This window comes from Hemicordylus capensis, chromosome 1, assembly GCF_027244095.1.
Source record: "Hemicordylus capensis ecotype Gifberg chromosome 1, rHemCap1.1.pri, whole genome shotgun sequence".
In the NCBI taxonomy this organism is placed as follows: Eukaryota; Metazoa; Chordata; class Lepidosauria; order Squamata; family Cordylidae; genus Hemicordylus; species Hemicordylus capensis.
Window position 1 is genome coordinate 171,660,326 of NC_069657.1, and position 21,356 is coordinate 171,681,681.

Sequence of the window (21,356 nt, forward strand, 5' to 3'; positions counted from 1 at the left end):
TCTATTATATTCATTCTCTAGGGTGTGCCTTGGAATGTGCGTCCCAGCGCCTAGCTGATTGGCTGGGCGGCGGATGCGCCTGATTGGCTGAGGCGCACCCAGGAGAATTGGTTGCCACGGCAGCGAGCCTGGCCGCGGAGGCCAGAGGTGGCGGCGGCCCAGCCCAGCCGCGGAGGCAAGGCCCGGGGGGGGGAGTGGGGGGGCAGAAGTGGCGGTAGGGAGGAGAGGTGGTTGGGCCTGGAAGTGGAGACTGGGGCAGAAGGTGGGGGGGAAGAGGTAACCGCAGCCCCAAAGAGCACACAGATGCTCTGTGCGGGGTTGGCTAGTAATACGTATTTCATTAAACCATTAATATTCCTGATTCAATTCCACTGTCTTGTCCTTGCATACCACGACTCTTTTCTCTAGATTGTACAGTGTTGTCAGTGGCAGCCACACAGCTTCTGTGTGACCCAATATCTTTCACCTATGTGCTGTTGTATTACAGAGCCCTTCATATTCACGTTACCCACGTTAAGCTCTGGTTTCATCCCAGTTGCTTCTCGGGCTATGGCATTGTTCATACATGCTTGTTCCTAACTGCAACATCACAGATCTAACAGTAGAGATTAAAAAATACATGTTAATGGTGGCAGTACGCATTCAGCAGTAAACCATTAAATGCTGAAAGATAAAGATATTGCACATATATGAATTGGCCCTAAGAAGAAAGAGAAAGGAGCAAAATACGCTTGGAATCCATGCCTTTTCTATTTTATAGCTTGAGACCCTGGCAACCTGACTCTGCTCACACTAAGACTATTCAACAACATAGATTTACTTGCTTTATTAGCTAAAATTACAATAATATTTAATAACCAGGTGAAAGCCCCTGCTGTGATGACTAAATTAAAGAAATCATTCCTGCTTTCTGTAAAAACATGGTCTCTGCTACTTCCCTCTTCTGCTTGTGTTCTGTGAAAGCACTTTCAAATCTTACAAAGAGATTGTGAAAGAAGCATGTGACTGGTATGTCTCTGCTTCTTGTTCCTAAAAAGGAACAACATCTGAAGTGAAACACAGATTCCAGGACAGAGCCACATGGCAGGAAAGCAAGCACAGCCAGCTTTTCTAGTCCATTCTACAATTTGAACTGTCCCTAGCACAAAACTAGATGCTGCCTTAAATATGTAGCTGCTGCTGGAGAGAAAAGCTCTGTGTTTGTTTAATTCCCTTCCATTACTAGTAGAACCTTCGAGTAGCACTTCCCATCCCTGTGTTCATTCACTACATGAAATAAGTTCTACTGGATTCTAAGTTCTACTAGATGGGGGAGGGGGAGCTGAGCATGCAGTTTCTGTTTCTGACAATAGACATGCATTTTTGTTTGGATACATATATGCTTGTGAATTCATTTATCTATTTATTTAACAGAATCAGACAGATTGAACCCTTTCTCATGATCCGTGAGAAGGGCTCGAAGAGGCAGGGAGGAAGCCTCGAAAAGCTTACCTCTCCCGCAGATTATACTTTCTTTGTTGACAAGAGGGTGGCTCGTTCACCCAGATGATTGCCAGCTTTTGCTGACACAGGGAGGTTTGGGGGCAGAGAGGCCATGGATACTCCCATAATGCACTGTGTGAGTGCACGGTGCATTATGGGGAGGTTTTTTTTAATGCCAGTCAGGAGGCTGTTGGCAGAGTCGTATCTAGGGAAAAAAGCACCTAGGGCAAGCACTGAAATTGTGCCCCTGTCCAAACATCTTATACCCATCTTTCAGATAAGTTTACCATAATATCAGCTCAAAAATACTCTCACTTTCAGGAGAAACAGGTTGTAAGCAACACACACATGCATACACACATACAACCACACATGTGGCACATATGTGCCAGTTGCCTTCCCAAGGAAACACAGCACATCCATGTGGGCATGCCTCCACAGAGCTAAGCAGTGAAAGCTCTCTTTAGCAAATCCTCTGCCACCTCAGCACACCTCATTACAGGTTGCTGCCTCCAAGCACACCTCATTACAGGTTGCTGCCTCCAAGAAATTCAGGGATGGCTTTTTTTCTGTCCAAACAGCTTTTGCCTTAAAGGGAGATGGTTGCAATGGGAAATCCTAGGGGCCCCAAACAATCTGAAATTATCCAGCAGCTTACAATAGGCCTGGATCCCGCAGCCTGATCAGGAAGAAGGTGGAAGTTGCAACTAGCCACAGAACAGCAAAACAGTGTGATATTCTGTTTGTTTGGGTTTTTTAAAAGCACCATACAAGTTAAAGGCAGGCACTTTCCAAGTCTGAAATCCCACAAACCTTATAATCAGATTGGCTGACAATATGCAGATAAAGATAGAGCTCTGTATAGAGAATTAAACAGCATGCGAGTGAATATTTCTATTTTATTCCTTCCCTCTCCCCTCTCCTTCCCTCTCCTTCAGTTTTGCTGGGTTACAAGGTATTAAACCAACACTGTCTTTTTAAGGGATGTTTTGTCCACTTACTTTTGTGCCATTTATATCTGTTTTTTAAATGCTCGGGTCCCTTGCCAACAACTTTGCATTCTTCTGACTCCCTAGATCTGGGAAAAATCTAGATTTGGGTCTTGCAGAGGCCATTTGAGCATGTGCGGTGGCCATTTTTGTTTTCAGCAGCCTTAAAAAAATTTTTTTTAATGGCCACCGCACATGCTTAAATGGTCCCTGTGGGGTCCTATGCCTTGCCAGGCCTCGCAGAGGCCTTCTGAGCAGGTGCGGTGACCTCCAAAATGGCCACCTCACTGATCTATGTAGGCCCAAACAAGCCTGAAAATTAGCCCGACACAGGCTATGACAGTGACCTAAGAGGCTGGTGGGTGGAAGGGGAACCTTTGCAGACACCCCGCCCGCCCCCATGGCCCTTAGGAAGCCCCCTGAAGGGCTACAGGTTAAACAAAAATAATTTTTAAAAATCCATGAATTGGGGAGGGGGGGCAGCATGGCACTGGCACCCCCCCCAGTGGCACCTAGGACACGTGCCCTGGCTGCCCCCCTAGTTTCGCCTATGGCTGCTGTTGCGTGGGTGCTGTGTAGAGCCACGTGGCACTGACACACGCTCAGTTAGCCTGGGCAAATGGCACATTTGCACCCTTAACCCAGGCTAACAGCCACATCTAAATTACCTCACAGGGTTGTTGTGAGGATACAAATAAGCTTGTAAATTGTGCTGGTCGGTAATCATAATAAAGGAATTGAATGAATAAGCTTGTACACAACTCTGAGCTCCTTGGAGGAAGAGCGGGATATAAATGTAAAAAATAAAATAATGAAATAAACACATCTTCCTTCTGAGTTTGTTGCCATGGCAACACTGGGAGCCACATGGCTCCCAGCGGCTCTCACACACAGGGCTCCTCTAACTTGGTTTTGCCTGTGTGTGAGAACAGCCTCATTATCTCAGTTCTCAGGAATGTCCCATTCATCATCCCAGGTGTGTTTTGAATGAACATAGGAACAGAGAGCTGATACTCATGTTACCTGACGGCCAATTCTCATTAAGGTCATAAACTGGAAAAGTTTGCTTTTCTCCATATAGAAAAGTAAATGTGAGGGAGGGGGATTTTAGTCTAGAATTCATCATATTTTCTTATGTGCATGATTTGTCTGTTTAAGGACTCAGGCATGTAAGGCTGTACCTGCAGTCTGTGGCACACAGGTCTACGATCTTAATGAGAAATAGGTCTAAGTGGCTTGGTACCATGTTTACTCACACATGTGTACATGTGTGTGCACCTATATGTGAATTGCCCAGGGACCTTTTTGTATGGGGCAGTATATAAACGTACAAAACAAAACAAAACAAAACAAAATAAAAAATGTATATGCTTTGGGGCCACCCTAGGAGAATTTATTCAAAACCGAATTTGCAACTGTGAATAACAAGGACCTCAGACTGCACAGAGACAATGGCAATATTAGGGTACCCCAAAGGAGCAACAGATTCAAATACAGGGCTTCTGAAAAAAAGAAATAAAGTTTACTTGCGAAAGTGCAGAGGTACAATGTAAAATGTGGTAGTAATATAAACTATATGAGAACTCAACCCTCTGTATACGGCTTAATTCTACAGGTCAACTTTCAAGGAAGATACCCATAAATAGGGGAGTTAGACAGGGTTGCATCTTAGCTCCCTTCCTATTCAACTTTTATGTGAACAGTTTAATCCAGCAGCTGCAAGGTTCGGACATACATGCACTTAAACTGGAAGACAAACATCTCCCTATACTCATGTATGCAGATGATGCTGTAATTCTATCACAAACTAGAATAGGTTTAAAAAGAGCTTTGGGTGTTTTAGTAAGCCATTGCAAGAAGGAACAATTAGTAATAAATTATTCTAAGACAAAAATTCTTCGCTTTAGTTCTAAACATCAGAATTTTAACTGGTCAATTGAAGATCACAATGTAGACCAAGTAAAGCAAATCAAATACCTTGGGATAGTGTTTCAATTCAATGGCTATAAAACGGGCCATATTAGATCGGTAGTTGATACGGCCAAACGCAGTATTATAGCCATTCTGAAATTCTTCTGGTCCCAAGGAGGGAACTACATTCCTGCTGCCATTAAACTTTATAAGGCCAAAGTGATTCCCCAACTCCTTTACGGGACACAATTGGGACCGTACACCAACTTTAAAGATTTGGAAAAAATTCAAACCAGTTTTTTAAGAACTTTATTTGGTGTACCCAACTGTGTTTCCAATTCGGTGATACGCATGGAGGCAGGCATACTGAAATTGGAAACCAGGGCTTGGCTCCTAAGGATATTTTATTGGCTTAAACTTCATCTGCATCCGTCAGGGCTAATTCCAAAGCTTCTTGCGGCTGAGCCTCGGGCATCTTGGTCTAACAAAACGATAGATAAACTTTGCCAATGCGGCCTATCACCCACTCTATTATTAGAGAGCGGTGAGAACACAGCCCGCAGTCTAGTACGACAGAGATTGGTCGATATAGACATCCAGGAAGAGAAGTCTTGTTTACCATCTTTTTATAAACAAGTATATGCTAAGACAGATCTTGTTCCAGCAACGTATTTATTTATGATCACTTTGAGTAAATTTAGATGGGCCTTCACCAGGGCTAGGTTCAATGCTTTCCCATTCGCAATGCTGTATGGGAAGTATTTGAAGCTATTATATGAAGAACGGAAATGCCCCTGTGGAGAGGCGATTGAAACCATGGCCCACATACTTTTGAAGTGCTCAATATATCAAAACTTGAGATCTCAATTAATCAGCCCACTGTTAAATGATATGAGGGAACAACCTGAGGATCTTGTTGTTGAATATTTATTAGCAGATAATGATGCAACTATTTCATACGTTGTGGCTAAATTCTGTTATCTGGTCACCAGATTAAGAACTCCAAAAGAATAGAATGCAACTTTGGGTTCCTTACTGTTAATTTTAAATTATGCCTATACACTTACGCCTTACCAATGCCGTTATTTTATTTTTACGTGTAATTATTATTAATCAAAAGCTGCTAGCCATTTATGTGTAACTGACTTTCTATTAATATTTTTCCTTTTAATTATGTAAAGATTTTTATTTCTTTTTTGGTCAAAGACCGTAAATAAAGTATGATGATTGTGGTAGTAAGTAGTTTGGCTTTCAATAGCCACCTGAAGATTGACAGTGATTCCCGGAGATTCCATGCCTACATTGGAGGGCTGGCAACCCCAAATACAACATAGGAAGCTGCCTTATACCAAGTCAGACCATTTATCCGTCAATCCACCAAGATTTCAAGCAAGAGTCTTTCCCAGCACTACCAGGTGATGCCAAGGATTGAACCTGAGACTTTCTGCATGCAAAGATATGCTCTGCCACTGAGCTATGCTCCCAGCACAGATGGCTTGACAATGGTTGTGAATGTGATTTGTATTTCAGGGCAAATAAATGTGAGATATGGAGCAACGCTTTCATTAAAAGTATATACTAATGCATTTGGGAGAAAATGAAATCAGAATTGTGAGCTTTTCTCAGCCCTGGGAGGCGCTCAGGGGTCAGCAAGTTGCCCATATGCAGACACTAAGCGGGGCCTCATCATGTTACCATTCATTGAGGTTTGGGAAGGATGTCCAAAGCAGTTGGAATGAGGAAGCAGGGAAGATAGAAGAGGTGGCCCCACTCAGTGATGACCACTATTTTCATGAACATACAGTATGTGTCCTATGCAAAACAACTAAACAAAATTTGTGTTTTTGTGGTTACAGGTTCATATGCTAGCATTTTGGAGAAGAATAGAAATGCAACTATTAAATAAACATACAGTATTTGATAATGACTATTTTTGAAACCGCCCCCCCCCCTTAATGGCATAAGTTGAAATAAGAGAGAAGCTTATGCTGTGCAGTCTGTAAAATGCTAGGGAAAGCTGGTAAAGGGTCTCTCTGACTGACATACAGAACAAGGATACACCTGTGCAACGAGTGAGCAGCATAACAGAACTTCTCAACTAATGGTACTAGAGTAGTGGGAAACAACAATATGCCCCCAACAGGGGCGTAGCTATAATTGAGCGAAAGGGTTCAAAGAACATGGGCCCTCAGCTCCTGAGGGCCCTCCAGCTCCACTCCTTCCTATTTTCTTCATTATCTCCCTCACTCTGGGGGGGCCGCAAGAGAAAGGGATGAACACGGGCCCCCTCTCCCCTAGCTATGCCCCCAAGGACTGCACAACCCTCAAGGCCATATTTTCGGATGGCACAGGGGATTTCCTGGGAAAGGGATACATTGCTGCTTCCTCACTGAACCAGTGTGGCTAGTTGGGAACTTCTATTAGGCTGCTCACTTGCTGAACCTTGCTCTGTATGTCAGCCGCTGTATTTGAAAAGAAATATAAATAAGTAGTCTGTCTGCCTATTTAGTTCACCAACAATCCAAACAATTCACAAGGTACTTGACCTGTACAGTTGTCATTTGAAATGATCGGAATTTGTTTAAGAGTGCATTTGCAGCCCTTAGAATTTCATGTAACCTCCAATTTCAACCATATAATTTCAGTATATGCACAGGAGAAGGGCTCTAAAGGTTGTGCTCCACACTGGGAAGACCACTGAACAGGTGAATTTGTATACTATGTTGTCCTTTCAGCATTATGGGGATTTATTTATTTTTAACCATTTTAAAATACAGATCCTCTTTCATAACTTGACAGATGTGTGAGTGTGTGAGTGCGTGGACAAGCATGCAAACCAGAGGCTTATCTAGGGAAAATAGCGCCTAGGGCAAGCACTGAAATTGTGCCCCCTGTCCAAACATCTGACATCCATCTTTCAGATAACTTTATCATAATATCAGCTGAAAAATACAAGTCAAGCTCGTTAATCTTTTAATATTTCAAAAAACTATTTAGCAGTGGACGTAGCCAGACCAAAAAATGCTGGAAAACTACAAATTTAAGTATGCTGGAGCTCATGAAATACCCAAATACTATGTGGATGTATACTTGGAAAACTAAACAGAAGTGCCTGTCCAATTCTCTACTATGCATTGTAGCATCACTATTACATACGTTTTAAAAATAAATGGAGAATTTGACTTTTCCCAGATACTCTAAAAATAATTAAAGGATATGCAGAGTAAACTGTGTCACTGCTTGGAATATATTCTAGTATTTCAGAAAGACAGTTAAAATGAGAGAAAGAGAGCAAGAAACTCCCAGTGGGCCCTAATACTAAGGATTTAACACTGATTCAAAGACAAACTCACCATTAATAGCCATATTAATAAGACATCACATTTAACTCACTTATCACAAGAAGCAAGGTAAAAGCAAATGAATAGAATCCTAGCTCATAAGCTTCAGCTCAGTATTCACAAGCCCTGATTCTCTGTATATAGTGCCAAACTAAATATGTGTACAGTGACTTATATTAAATTAAAAATTTTTTTTTTACCTGTAGCCCCTTCAGGGGGCTTCCTAAAGGGTGTGTGGGGGGAGGGTCTGCAGAGATTTCCCCTACCCCCAATGGCCTCTTAATTCACCGCCACAGCCTGTCCCGGGCTGATTTTTGGGCCTACAAAGATCAGTGTGGTGGCCATTTTGGAGGCCATCACACATGCTCAAATGGCCTCTGCGAGGCCTGGCAAGGCCTAGGGCCTCACAGGGGCCATTTGAGCATGTGTGGTGGTCATTTTTTAAATTAAAGGTTTGTTTTTTTTAAAGGCTGCCAAAAACAAAATGGCCACCATGCATGCTCAAATGGCCTCTGCAAGGGCCTCACAGAGGCCATTTCAGCTTGCACAGTGGCCATTTTGTTTTCAGCAGCAATTTAAATTTTTTTATTTATTTTAAAAATGACGCCCCCCTTCAAGTGGCGCCTGGGGAATGTGCCCTGCCTGCCCCATCATAGATACGCCCCTGATGCAAACACAGGGATGGGGGGAACCTGTTAATTTAAGCAATTTGGACAAAAACAACCTGCCTGTTTTCTAGCAATGGCAGTTCAGTTCCACTGTTACCCAACAAAATCTTGTTGTCAAGCTCAGCTACCATTTTTTTGACCAAGTATCCTATCTTAATTTTTTCATCAAACTGTTTAAGGCAGGTATTTAGGGAATAGGCAAGATTATTTTTACTTTGGGGTACACTGAATTAATATAATGATATAATATAATATCATTGTGATTCTTATGTATTAACTAGTGTTTCATGCATTTATATGGTAATTTTAAATTGATTGACATTTTTGTCAATAGGCCAGTTCAGATGATACAGCCCCTGGCATACACATTAAGGAAGTGGCAAGTCAAAAGTGCACCCATTGGGACATCCTCTGCAAATGTCCCATTCCTTTATCACATGGAGGGACAGTTTACTTGCTTAAATAAATTTGTGGAGCATATGTATAGCGACCATGTGTATAGGTTCCAGAACAGGTCTCCCACATGATAAAAGGACGCATTGGGAGGGCATACAGGTTGTGATATTTAGCTGAGCCCTATTGAACTGGCTAGATGTATCTTTTGATGTGAATGGAGAAAATCCACATCCGGGGCCAACAATTTATTTATTTATTTATTTATTTATTTATTGTACATTTTTATATCCCGCTCTTCCTCCAAGGAGCCAAGAGCAGTGTACTACTTACTTAAGTTTCTCTTCACAACAACCCTATGAAGTAGGTTAGGGTGAGAGAGAAGTGACTGGCCCAGAGTCACCCAGCAAGTATCATGGCTGAATGGGGATTTGAACTTGGGTCTCCCCGGTCCTAGTCCACCATTCTAACCACTACATCACGCTGGCTCTTTTATATATTTTATATATATTTGTCACATTTGCCTGGCTGCCCATAAGCAGAGCTTGATCAGGGCTTATTTTAACTGATTTGTGTTCATAAAAAAGGAAAGGTATACATTTTGGGGGGATTCAATAACATAAAGATCTTCACTTAAGAAAAGAGGCATCTGGCAGACTTGGAAGGTTATGCTGGAAGTGATCCTGAGTGTGCAAGAGTCTTAATGGCTTGATCTTTAAGAGATTTCCAGCGCATTCCTGTAGCTGCTTAAAAATGCTAATGTTCTCAACATATTTCTGCTTAGACAGCAGAACTTTACAAGGTTACATAACATTCTGTTAAGTAAGGAAGAACATTCTGTTTTAAATTAAATGGCTGCAGCTGAATTCTCTTTATATACAATAATACAGGTCATTCTGGTAAGAACTAATCTGTCTAATTTCCTTTCACTATAATCTTAATAGATGATTATGAACTTCTGCCTCAAACATTCATGTGTCCACCATCTTGAATTGAGATGGATGACATCATCACAAACTATGCCATTAAGGTGCCCCTCTGTGTCCCTACAACATTACCAAATTTGGTTTGTAGTTGGTCCTGGCACTGGAAAGTTGATAGAGGGACACACACACAGCTGGATGATCTCATAAGCATACTAAATTTGGTCCAAACCAGTTCTCACTTGTGCCTCAAATGTCTGTGCATCCACCATTTTGAATTGGGGTGGATGACTTCATCAGAAACTACACCACTGAGGTGTCCCTATGTGTCCCTAAAGCTGTAGCAAATATGATTCAAATTGGTTAGGCAGTCCACAAGCTAGCCCACCTGCGCCTCAAACATTCATGCATCCGCCATCTTGAATTGGGGTCAGTCTAAACTGGCCATGTTTACAAATTATTTTGCTAAGCAGTCTCCTGTCTTTTAGGGAATGTTGAAGAGATTCATGCCCCTGGACATCTGAAACATTTTAAATTACATTATGTACCTGTTCTAATTACTAAGTATTGGTCTATGACCGCAATAAAGGACTGACTGACTGACTGTTCTAACACACACGACAGAGTTTTGAGCCTTTCCTGATTTCAAATAGTGAAACAATGAAAGCAATGACATCATTACTAACTATGCCATTGCGGCTTCCCTATGTAGCCCTACAGCTATTGCAAATTTGGTTCAAATCGGCTAGGTGGTGCACAAGTTAATCCACTTGCTCAAACATTCACATGGCCACTATCTTGAATTGGGGTGGATGACATAATACAAACTATGCCATTGAAATGTCCCTGGTGTTCCTACCACATTACTAAATTTGGTTCAAATTGGTCTAGGGATTGCAAAGTTGATAGACACACACACACACACACACAGCTGGGGGATCTCATAAATTGACTTGCTTTAAGGAAAGCAGGTTAATAAAAGGTGCCTGTTTCAGATTACACTAGTGAAAATAAAGGCAGAATTTTGCTCTCTTAAGCTTTCATTCTCATGAATGAGAATGAAATCACCTCTCCGTAGGAATTGCTCTCTCTCCCTTTTGGAGCAGGAAGACTCTGTTTGCCAAGTTTTGTGGGTGGAGATTCGGCTTGTAAAATGTACTGATCTAACAACAGAATCCATTTCCTGCAAACTGTTTCAACATTCCAACAGTTCATTAAGGCAGCTTCTTTTGCTTGTAAGTACTAATGTTTTCCAACTTAAATCCCTTTTTGAAGTCTTAAAAAGAAAAAGATAACATAATCTGTGTTTAACTTTTTTTAGCCAACAGAAACTAACAGGAAATAAGACTGAAACTTTGTTTCTTGCTGCAATCTGTGTAAAGTTACTTCAGTCTGGTTTGTTTTGAAACTGGATTTAACCCACAGTGCTTGCTTATGGACATGTGGTTAATTAAAGATCTAAATCTGTTATGGGGAAGCAAGCATTTTCATTTATTTCTACTGGTGCAAATCCAGCTTGAAAAGTGCTAGGCCTTGAATATATCCCTATGTGTGGAGAAAGTAAGGAAGGAAAGGCACTGTGTCAAATGTATACATTAAATTGCTGCAACTAGTTTTTGTGCAGCGGCCTAGTTGTGTGCATGCTAACTCACATGTTAGCTTCGGTAACTTCTGCAGTACTAACTCCATAGTAAATGTGCATAGGATTGAGCCTTTGTAATGGATAGTGGCATAGCTTTAATTATTTCTTTATTTGAAATCAGGAAAGGTTCAAAACTCTCGTGTTTCCCAACAACTAGATCCTGTGATTTAAAATGTTTCAGATGTCCAGGGGCTTGAATCTCGTCAACGTTCTCTAAAAGACAGGAGACTGCTTAGCAAAACAATTTGTAAACATGGTTAGTACCAGTCTCATTGCAAGGAGGTATGCTTTGTATTTCAAAACCCATTGCTATTCAGATGTTTTACTGTGCTTTTATTCATACCAAGATGGTAAAACATATAATTGGGTTCTCTTCCCATTACCTCTGATTTTGCCTAGGATTTTCTGTGCTGTTGATCTAGTGAACAAACCAGCAAGTTATACAGGTTGGATGCCTGTATCATTTTTGATGTGCTCATGGAAATCATATGGACCACTTCACCATGTCATTTCTGCAGCTAAGTGTTCCCTGTGTATTAATCCATGGTGGAAGGCACAGACAGGCCAAAGGACAATTTGTACAGTGACCACCAAACTAAAAGCTGCCCAAAGGTGATGAATAGCAGGCTTAAACCTCCTGTTTTTGCTGCCTGCATGGGACTGAAGAAAGAAGGGGATAGTCAGTTCATAATACTGGGCTTTAGCTTATGTTTGGCTTGGAGGGCTGTAATCTGTGTGGGCCTTCCCAAAGACAATTGTACTCAGAAGGTAGTGTGTGAATGAGCAGTAATTGTAAACAGAGATATTTTGCAGCAACTTCTGTGATAGCAGCACTACTTTTTCCACTCTGATCTTGGGAATTGCTGAATTGTACCTGCATATTATATGGTTTATTGCATGTAGATCAGCATGTGCTATGTAGTGCAGATCTGATCAACGCATATGAAGTGAAAAATAACTGTGTAAATTAGTTCCATGTGCACATTTATACATTCCACATGTCACTGGTGTGTACAAAATAAATACCAAGTGGCTAGTTGGTAGTAATTTTCATTCTGTTAGCTGAGGCAAGGTGAAGGGCCATGGGGCATCAAGTGAAGCACCCTATCTCTCCCCCCCCCTTGCAAGAGTAATTCACCGGCCTGCTACCACGTCCACCTTGTTGCCCCCACCTTCCTGTGTGTTCCCCCTCCCTGATGAGCCCCACCCAGAGCTGATGCTGATCACACCCCAACATTCTCACAGGCCCTGCCCCTCTTCACCAGCCAAGATGCTGCAGTCTTTCCTCACCTTCTGGCATGCTGTACCTTCCGGGTGACCTACACGATTGTTTTCAGCTTTGAACAGCACCATCTCACTGGCCTCTTGTCACTGCTATTCCAGCACCAGTGATTGCTCTTTTTCTTCTGTAACTTCAGCACTAGGTTTGGTGCTGAAGTGATAGCAGGATAGGGCACAACCGCTGGAGCAGTAAACAGAGGTGTGGGTTGCCTGGAGGGCACCACACACTGTATGGTCAGGGGAAGAGGCGTGGTGTCTGGTCTGGTGAGGCAGAGTGTGGGGCCAGGGAGGAATGTGGGACATCAGCACTGGCTCTGGATGAAGGGGTGGGCCGGTAAGAGAGGCAGGGTGGCACATTGCCTTCACTTCTATAAGTGCAAGGCAACAAGCTGATCCTGTAGCTGAGTCAATTGAAAATTAATTTAGATTGATGACATAGCCACAATTAGTTATGAGGACACAATAAATAGACAAGATTCCTTCTCAGTCTAGTAGCCTCTTTAAAAGAAATGATTTCTATTTATTGACCATTTTAAATTGATCTACAAGGGAGCTGACGTAGTTTGGACCCACTTTTGAACAACTCCCATACAATAAGACTCACTTTAGTCATCTCAAAGCATTACTATACTGAGCACTTGCGGCAGGAGGCCTGGGGCCTGCTTGGGCCAGTAGGGAGGAGGTAGAAATCCCCAGATATTCTGGAAAGGTCATGAAAGCCCTGGCCTGGGCTGGGGGTAGTGGGCGTGGCAGCAAAGTCATCCGCTCCTAGGAGCTTTATACTATGTTTGTGGGCCAGGTTCATTCATAGATATGCAACATGGATTCTAAACAGAATCTGATTACTTTGACTGGGAGACGGTAGCGGTGGCAAGCAGGCTGCTTGTGCCTTCTTTCCTGATCTAATGTTTCCAACCTTGGTTCTCTAGTCATCACTTAGTCATCGTTTAGTTTGGATGCCATTCCAGATATCCAAATCCTTATGTGGAACTACCTACACTTTTTATGGGTTCAGAAATAGGATATAAATGGGTGCTATTAGTTACAATTCTTCTGTGTATGGTTTGACAGGAATCCTGGACATGGACAGGTGGAATGCAGTTTATTTAATAATATGTAAATAAGTAGTTCTTAGGATACCTTGAGGGCTGCCATCTTGAACCAACATGGTGTAGCAGCAAAAAAGAAAATACTCCTGTCAGGATTCCCTAGGACCTCTTTCCATGTGGTGTGAATTTGGCTTGTATTGGACTGTAAGCTCAAATGTTATTAGAGGGGGATACATGGACATATGTGGACATGGTATCTCATAAGCCCTTTTCCATTCAGAAGGTAGGAAAGAAATGGTGGCTATTATCTCATTTGAACCTTAGCCAGCCTTAGTAATTGTCTGGGCTTCAATGATGTTCTAGAATGTTCACTAAAATGCTAACTTCTCGGCCTGAATGTGCTGTTGAGTAGAGCATTAAGTGGAAGGCTCACAACATATTGAAATAGTAACATGTGTGAACTGGAGGTAGGTAAGCTGAGGTCTGAGAAGCTGAGTAGAAAGTGGGCCCAGAAGGAAGGACACAATGAGCCGGGTCTCACGATCCGTGAGACCCGGTTTCTTTAGGTGAGCGGGGAGAGCAGGCTAAGCCCGCTCTCCCTCCTCACGAGCGGAGAGGGAGCCCTGGGTGGCCGGATAGGCCGCCCACACAATTTCCGGCTCCGAGACGGAGCCGGTGGGAGCTGAGGAGCTCGGGCTGCTGTGCGGCCCCCGCAAGCCACAGTATGCCCTGCGTGAGCGCGCAGGGCATACTGGGGAGATCCCCAAGCTGGGAGGTAGCTTTTTGCCTCCCGGCTGAGGGTCTACTTGTGAGTAGGCGCGGCGCGAAGGCGCGGCTACTCACGATTGTTAAAAGCAGGTTGGCGGAGCACTCGCTCCGCCAACCTGCTTTTTACCAGGGGTTCCAGAGCGGGTTACCCGCTCTAGAACCACCAGGCTCGCAGCCGAGCCCGGTGGTTCTGACGATTAACAAAAATCGGGCTAGGCTCTCCTAGCTCAATTTTAGTTAATCATGAGAATAGCCCCACTATCATAGAGGACCTAGGAATATGAAAGGCTGCATTGTGTCTACAGAAAGTCAGGAGAGAAATTCTGGGTAGGTTGAGAAGGGAAGCTGAAAAATGGCCAAATCTCAAGGAAGCAGATTGCAGTGTGCAGTGCATTGAAAAGTATAGCTGTGAGGAAATGGTAGTGGGAGAGGTAGAAAGCTGAAAGAAAGAGGGACGTAGGAAGCATGATAGACTAGTTAAAATGATGATCCCCAATCAGATATGGAACTGGAGAATACCACAGAGTTAAAAGTTGTTGTTTGTTGGCAGAGACTAGAGTAAACAGACAACAAAGCAACTAGTGGGCAAATTGGATTTCACATATTGATTTAAGCAAGCCACTCAAGTGTATGGCTTCATGTCCCTTGTTTGTTAAAAACTTAACAAATACTCAAATTTTATGGGTGCGGAGTATACAATATTTAAAATAAGGAATAAAAGTTTAACTAGGAAAACTTTAACATGTTTGTGCCAGCATATTTAGAACCAAGACCCTACTTTTTAAAATCTAACTGAAGTAATCCCTACACCCCACTGTCCTCTAATTTAAGGAGAGGGAAATCAATTTAAAAATAAAATGGAATTCTAGCTAGGCAAAAAGCCCATGCTTGAAGTCACCTTGGAGATTCAGCAGAAGTAGTCACAGATATTATTTCTGATATAAATCACTGATTGCTCAAATTTATGCTTACAAAGGAAACTAACTCCACAGCTTTGTTCTGACTGAAAAGCAGCCATTTGCTGCAGTCAAGGTCTCAGTACAAAGTCTGATAAAAATGCCGATACGCAGCTTCAGCAAGTGCTTTCTCATTATACTGTCTTACGTAATACAGCAACAGCCTGAGACCTATGCTTTTCTAAGGAGTTGTCGGTGACGTGGGAGAACTACTGACTCTGTGCTTTATTTTTCATTAGCTTTCTCTCCCCTCTCCCACCCCCAAACTAGAGCAAAAAATAATTCTGGTTTTTTCTCCCCCTGCATGTTCCCCCCGCCCCCTAAGTGGGTTGAGAAACAGCCATGACCATGAGAAGTTTGTTCTCTGACCAGAGCCAGTATGTTGAATCTTTTCGTCTCTTCCTCGAGAATTCAACGGAGCATCAGTGCATGCTGGAATTTTTTGAGAGGAAACTGCCAGACATATTAACAAGGTAAAAGCGTCAAGATCTTATCAAAAGGATATACCTTTGGCACACTGGCATACATGATAAGTGTGTGTGTGTGTGTCTGTGTGTGTGTGTGTGTGTGTGTGTGCGCGCTAAAGCCAGTCCTTTGCAAGAGCAGCTGGAAAGTTATGGACTACTATTTCTCTGCATTTTCCTTTCCTCTTTAGATCTTTGATAGTGCTTTGCTTCAGACATTCCAGAAGAAAGCTGTTCTTCCTGATAAGAAACTTCTATCTGCGTTGTTTCGTCAAATATTAATATTGTTGAATTGAAGAAATACTAGCACATACAAACATTCTGAACAGAAATGGCATTGTTTAATATTGTTAAGACTTTATGAATGATTTGATAACATTATAATTACTAATCCATTGACTGTACCCTATATACAAAATGTATTTACTATACCTATACATTTATGGACTTCTTTCCTTTGCATTACATTTTTTAAAAATCACATTAAACCCCCTATTGCCAGTACGTTGGCCTAAACTGTCACAAAAACAGTTTAGTGGTGTGCACGGAACCACGTCTCTGTGGTCTGGTGCCAGGGGGTGGTTCTTTAAGGGTGGGGGGGTGCTCTTACCCCTCCCGCCACTTTCCTCCCACCAGCGCTCCTTTAAAAAAAAAAAGTCTTGGGTGCATACCTCCCTGCCCCCCCTGCCCCCGTTTTTGGCTGGAAGTGGCCGGAAGTACCGCACACACATGCATCTATCACACAGACGTGCCCGCACGATGCATGCACGCATGCACGGTACTTCCGGTAACTTCCAGCTGAAAATGGGGGCAGGGGCTGCAGGGAGGTACACTGCCGCCCCAAGACTTTTTTAAAAAAGGAATGCCGGTGGGGGGAAAGCGGCGGGAGGGGTAAGTGCACCCCCACCCTTAAAGAACCACGCCCCTGGCTCTGAACCTTTGAACTGTGCCACATTCAAACTGGTTCAGAGGCCTCTACAATGGCCTCTGGACCGGTTCGTGCACATCCCTAAAACAGTTTACCCAACTAGGGACATGCATTAATTTAATAATAATAATAATAATAATAATAATAATAATAATAATTTATTTGATTTCTATAATGAGATGAAAGAATGGGGTACACTGAATTAATACATACTTTGGGGTGCATTGAATTAATTTCCCCCCTTTTCCTTTATTGCAATAATGTTTACAGTATATAAACATATCAAGGATGATGTCAATACAGGTACATATAACGAAAAGAAAAAGAATCCCTTAATACAGTTTGAAATGATAGGATATAACCAACGCAGGAGAAAAAGAGGAAAAAATGGATTTAAAAAAAAAAACAAACACCCCAAAACCCACCTTCTTATTGGGCTTATTTTTCATAAGCACAAACAGTTCGTTGAAGTTCGACCAAATAGCTAAGAATTCTTCTTTACCTTGGTGATGAAAAAAAACCCAGTTCAAATGCAGACAAGGAACACATATCAGTAATCCAAAGTTGTAATTCAGGAGTAAATTTGTCTTACTGGTGTATTATAATTCTCTTGGCAATACCCCAAGTGTGAAGAGTTCTTGATGTAGTGCTAAATTCCTTATGCTAGAATTTAGCAAGACATGAACGTCTTTAATAGACAGTGATAGCTGCAATGACATCTTGTGAATTTCAGAACAAAACGGTGCAATAACTGGACAGGAACAAACCATATGTGTAAGTGTACCCGCGTACAAATTACATCTCCAACACATAGCAGTCGGCACCCATCCCTTATTAAACGTTCTCAGAAGTGTCCAATAAAAATGAAATAAATGTTTCTGCTGCATTAGCTGCAGTTTAAGATCTAAAAAGGCATGTTTCATTGCCTTCAATGAGACCCGCCATTGATTTAATAAAACAGGGTATTTAAGATTATTATTCCACAAATCTTAGATATAATCAATATTGATCTTATCAATGTCTTTAAGTTTTTGATAGAGTGAGCCTACAGGCTTAGGTACATTTAATAAATGTCCCAAATCTAATAATGAAGATGAAAATTCAGAAGCTGCAATTGCATGAGGAACAAAGAGCCATGACAATAAATGTTTTAGCGGGATAAACTGTCAGTTAGCATTTGAAGGAATATCAAATTCAGCTCTCAGAGTGTCAAAGGATTTAACAGCAGCTTCAGAAGATATCAGTTGATCTCATGTGATGACATTGCAAAAGATCCAGTTGGCCTAATAAAAAGGCTTATGAGCAATCTTTAAACTGGGATTTAGTCACAATGTAAGTTTTTTTTCATGCTGAAACGGTTCAAAGCCATGTCTAGAACCCAGGATTCTCCACATATGCCTTGCCAGTTTAACTACCGGTAATGACTGCGATCCACGAACCAATGTGAACTGAGCACCTGGCAAGATTTCAATGGGGTGAAATAATGATTCTTTGTGACCAAGGGACTCAGCAGCTGAAGCCTGGGACTCATTATTCCAGCCTAGGATAAAATAAATGCCCAGTGGTAAGCCTGAAAATGTGGGAAATTAAATCCGCCTTCTTCAATAGGTAATTGAAGTTTGTGGAGTATCTGGGTGGGCATCCTTGCATAAGAAGTCAGTTAATGATTTATAAACTTGCTTAAAAAAAGATGAAGGTATAAGAATTGGATAATTTCTTAAGACACACACACACACACATGCCCACCTTGGTGTTAACTTCATCTTAAGTGCATTCATTTTGCCTCAAATACTCAAAGGGATCATAGCCTACCGATTGAAGTCTTTTTTATATGAATCAAAAATTTGGAAAAATTTAAATTTACTAATTGAGAATTTTTCCAGAAGATTACTATATACAAACAAACAAACAAAAAACTTCTGGGCACCACCTAAAACTCCATAGCCTACACTCATCAAGAAAATATATAAAGCTCAAAGGCATCAAATCTGATTTACCCCAATTTATAGAATAACCAGATAAATTGCCACTGCAACAGCTGTTGCAAAAAGCTATCTATGTCTGCATCAATATTAGATGCATTATTATACAGGGTGGAATAAAGCTCAAGAAACTGCTGATTTATTAATTCAGGGTCTGTATAAACATTTGAGTATTGCAAAATAGAAGTTATAATGTTTTGCTGTTTTAACTGCTTCAATCTGGAAGCTAAGTTTACTAGATTCCCCCCGCCCTCCTTCGCCCCATTCCCAGCATATTTGCCTGGTACAATTCAACAGAAATTCAGTTTCTAAGGCATATAACTTATTAAATTCATATTTACCCATAAGTAAAGTTCTATTTAACTCAGATGAAGGATGTAATGCATTCAAGGTTAATAAGTTTTTTACTTTACTTGCTGCTCAAGAGATAATGAGGCTATTCCAATGATCTACAGAAAGCTGGCTAAGCTCCCTTAGCACGCTTTCCGTGGTTCGTGGGAACCACCAGGCTCGCAGGTGAACCTGGTGCTCCCAAAGTGGCTAGCCCACCTACAGCACCCTCCCCTTAAATGAGGTTAATGGAGCGAGCACTCCATTAACCCCATTTCATTTCTCGTGTGTTGCCGCGTTGCGCGGCAACACACGAGTAAGCCCCCAGCCAGGAGGCTGTAAACAGCCTCCCAGGCTCGGGGGTCTCTCCAGGATGCCCTGCGTGCTCGTGCAGGGCATCCTGGAACTTCTGGGGGCTGTGCGGCCCCCGATCCCTACAGCCCCACCGGCTCCATGATGGAGCTGGCAGCTAGGGATGTGCACGGTCCGGAGAAGTCCGGACCGGCACCGAAGGGGGGCCTTGTTTTTAGGGCGGGGAGGGCTTGCTTAGCCCTCCCGCCTCCTTGCCCCCGCCAGCGCCCGTATTTAACATTATAGGGGCGCTGGAAACCAGCCGCCCCCCCCCCGCCGCCGCCGCGAAATCACTCTTAAAAACATCCAGCCCTCCCTCCCTCCCAGCTAGCTGCCCGCCCGCCCCCCCACCCACCCACCCACCCAGTCGCTCACCCGGTCGGTAGATACTAAGCGAGAGGAGCTCCGGCACAGAGCTCCTCTCGCTAGGAAGGCCTCTGGGAGAATGGTGGCTTGCGCGCGCGCGCATGCGCGCGCCGCAAACCACGCCGTTCTCCGGAGGCCCGGTCTACCCGCCGGGAAAGGGCCGGGTAGACCGGGCCTCCGATCGCTGGGTAGACCGGGCCTCCGGCGATCGGAGGCCCGGTCTACACAGCAATCGGAGGCCCGGTCTACCCGGCCCTTTCCCGGCGGGTAGACCGGGCCTCCGGAGAACGGCGTGGTTTGCGGCGCGCGCATGCGCGCGCGCGCAAGCCACCATTCTCCCAGAGGCCTTCCTAGCGAGAGGAGCTCTGTGCCGGAGCTCCTCTCGCTTAGTATCTACCGACCGGGTGAGCGACTTAAATCGCTCACCGACCGGGTGAGCGATTTAACCTATAATGTTAAATACGGGCGCTGGCGGGGGCAAGGAGGCGGGAGGGCTAAGCAAGCCCTCCCCGCCCTTAAAGATATACCCCCCACCCGGACCCGGACCAGCCCAGTCCGAACCGGTCCGGCAGTTCGGCCATTCTTTGGAATGGCCGCCGGACCGGTTCGGGCACACCACTACTGGCAGCCATGTGGGCAGCTGATTCAGCCACCCAGCTACAAGCAGTTGCTTGTCTGCAGGGAAACCAGGCTCTTCTCACGGATCACCGGGCTCTTCACCATCTGAGATCTTTGTTGCCTTTTTGGGTGTGTGTGTGTGAAGAATAAGCAATGTTCTGGCCCTGCAAAAATGCTTAAAAAATATCCCAAACCAAGGATGATGATGTCATGGAGCCCCTGTTAAAATGTAAAAACTCTCCCATCTCCTGTTCCATTTGTCTAGTAAATTGAGGTCCATTCAGCAGGGATATATTCATATATCACCTAAATGAGGTATTAGGGCAACTTTCCAAACAAACAACCATCTTAACTGGGGTATCATCTAAGATTGCTATGACATCAGTATTGAATGTCTGAGCTTGGGAAACCAAAGAACGAGATAATACAGCCTAAATCGTTTTTTTTTATAGATAGGAGAAAGAAAAGTATATTCTTGTTGGTAAGGATCGAGAAGACATCATATTTTTATGAGATTAAATTATGACATATAAGCCTTAAGTGTAGTATGGGTTCGAGAGTGTGATCTAGATAGGGCGGTGTGGGAGAGGATGCTATGGTCAAGAAGGGGATCAAGAGTCTGATTCAGATCTCCAGCAATAATCAGATGATCAAAAGTCAAGGTATGTAAATGTGCAAAACAACTGCTTATTAATTCTTTAGAATCCATAACTGGACCACACAAATTCATTAATGCCAAGTGTTGACCACCCACACAAGCAACGAGTTTAAGAAAATAACCTTCACCATCTATTATTTCCTGTTGCACAATAAGTTTAGAGGATTTATGAAATAAAATAGCCATGCTCCTTGTCCTTGTAGAATTGCTACTTGCATAGCCTTTTCCCACCCATGACCATTGCAGGATGGATTTC

General features: G+C 43.0%; 1 protein-coding gene and 1 long non-coding RNA gene across 27 annotated transcripts in view; one reads left to right on the top strand and one right to left on the bottom strand.

Moving 5' to 3' along the window:
• The window catches only part of LOC128327058 (uncharacterized), a 100,940-nt gene extending 98,339 nt beyond the window's left edge, over window positions 1–2,601 (bottom strand). For 4 of the 7 annotated variants that reach the window (XR_008308437.1, XR_008308451.1, XR_008308436.1 and 1 more), the window contains exons 1-2: window positions 2,484–2,601; window positions 513–595 (exon numbers count right to left, since the gene is read on the bottom strand). This is a non-coding gene — a long non-coding RNA (uncharacterized LOC128327058). The remainder of the gene's footprint in view (window positions 1–512; window positions 596–2,483) is intronic. The other 3 variants (XR_008308444.1, XR_008308452.1, XR_008308453.1) reach the window with 1 other exon arrangement.
• Window positions 1–21,356, top strand: part of LOC128326989 (histamine N-methyltransferase-like) — a 194,096-nt gene that overhangs the window by 38,230 nt on the left and 134,510 nt on the right. For 7 of the 20 annotated variants that reach the window (XM_053255046.1, XM_053255036.1, XM_053255063.1 and 4 more), the window contains one exon: window positions 15,729–15,876. In XM_053255046.1, the coding sequence (XP_053111021.1) occupies window positions 15,746–15,876 (131 nt within the window). In that variant the 5' untranslated portion in view covers window positions 15,729–15,745. Of the gene's footprint in view, window positions 1–3,320; window positions 3,448–3,688; window positions 4,014–5,588; window positions 5,798–7,027; window positions 7,088–10,200; window positions 10,943–11,470; window positions 11,606–11,941; window positions 11,962–15,728; window positions 15,877–21,356 lie in introns of those variants that run through there. The other 13 variants (XR_008308416.1, XR_008308418.1, XR_008308415.1 and 10 more) reach the window with 9 other exon arrangements.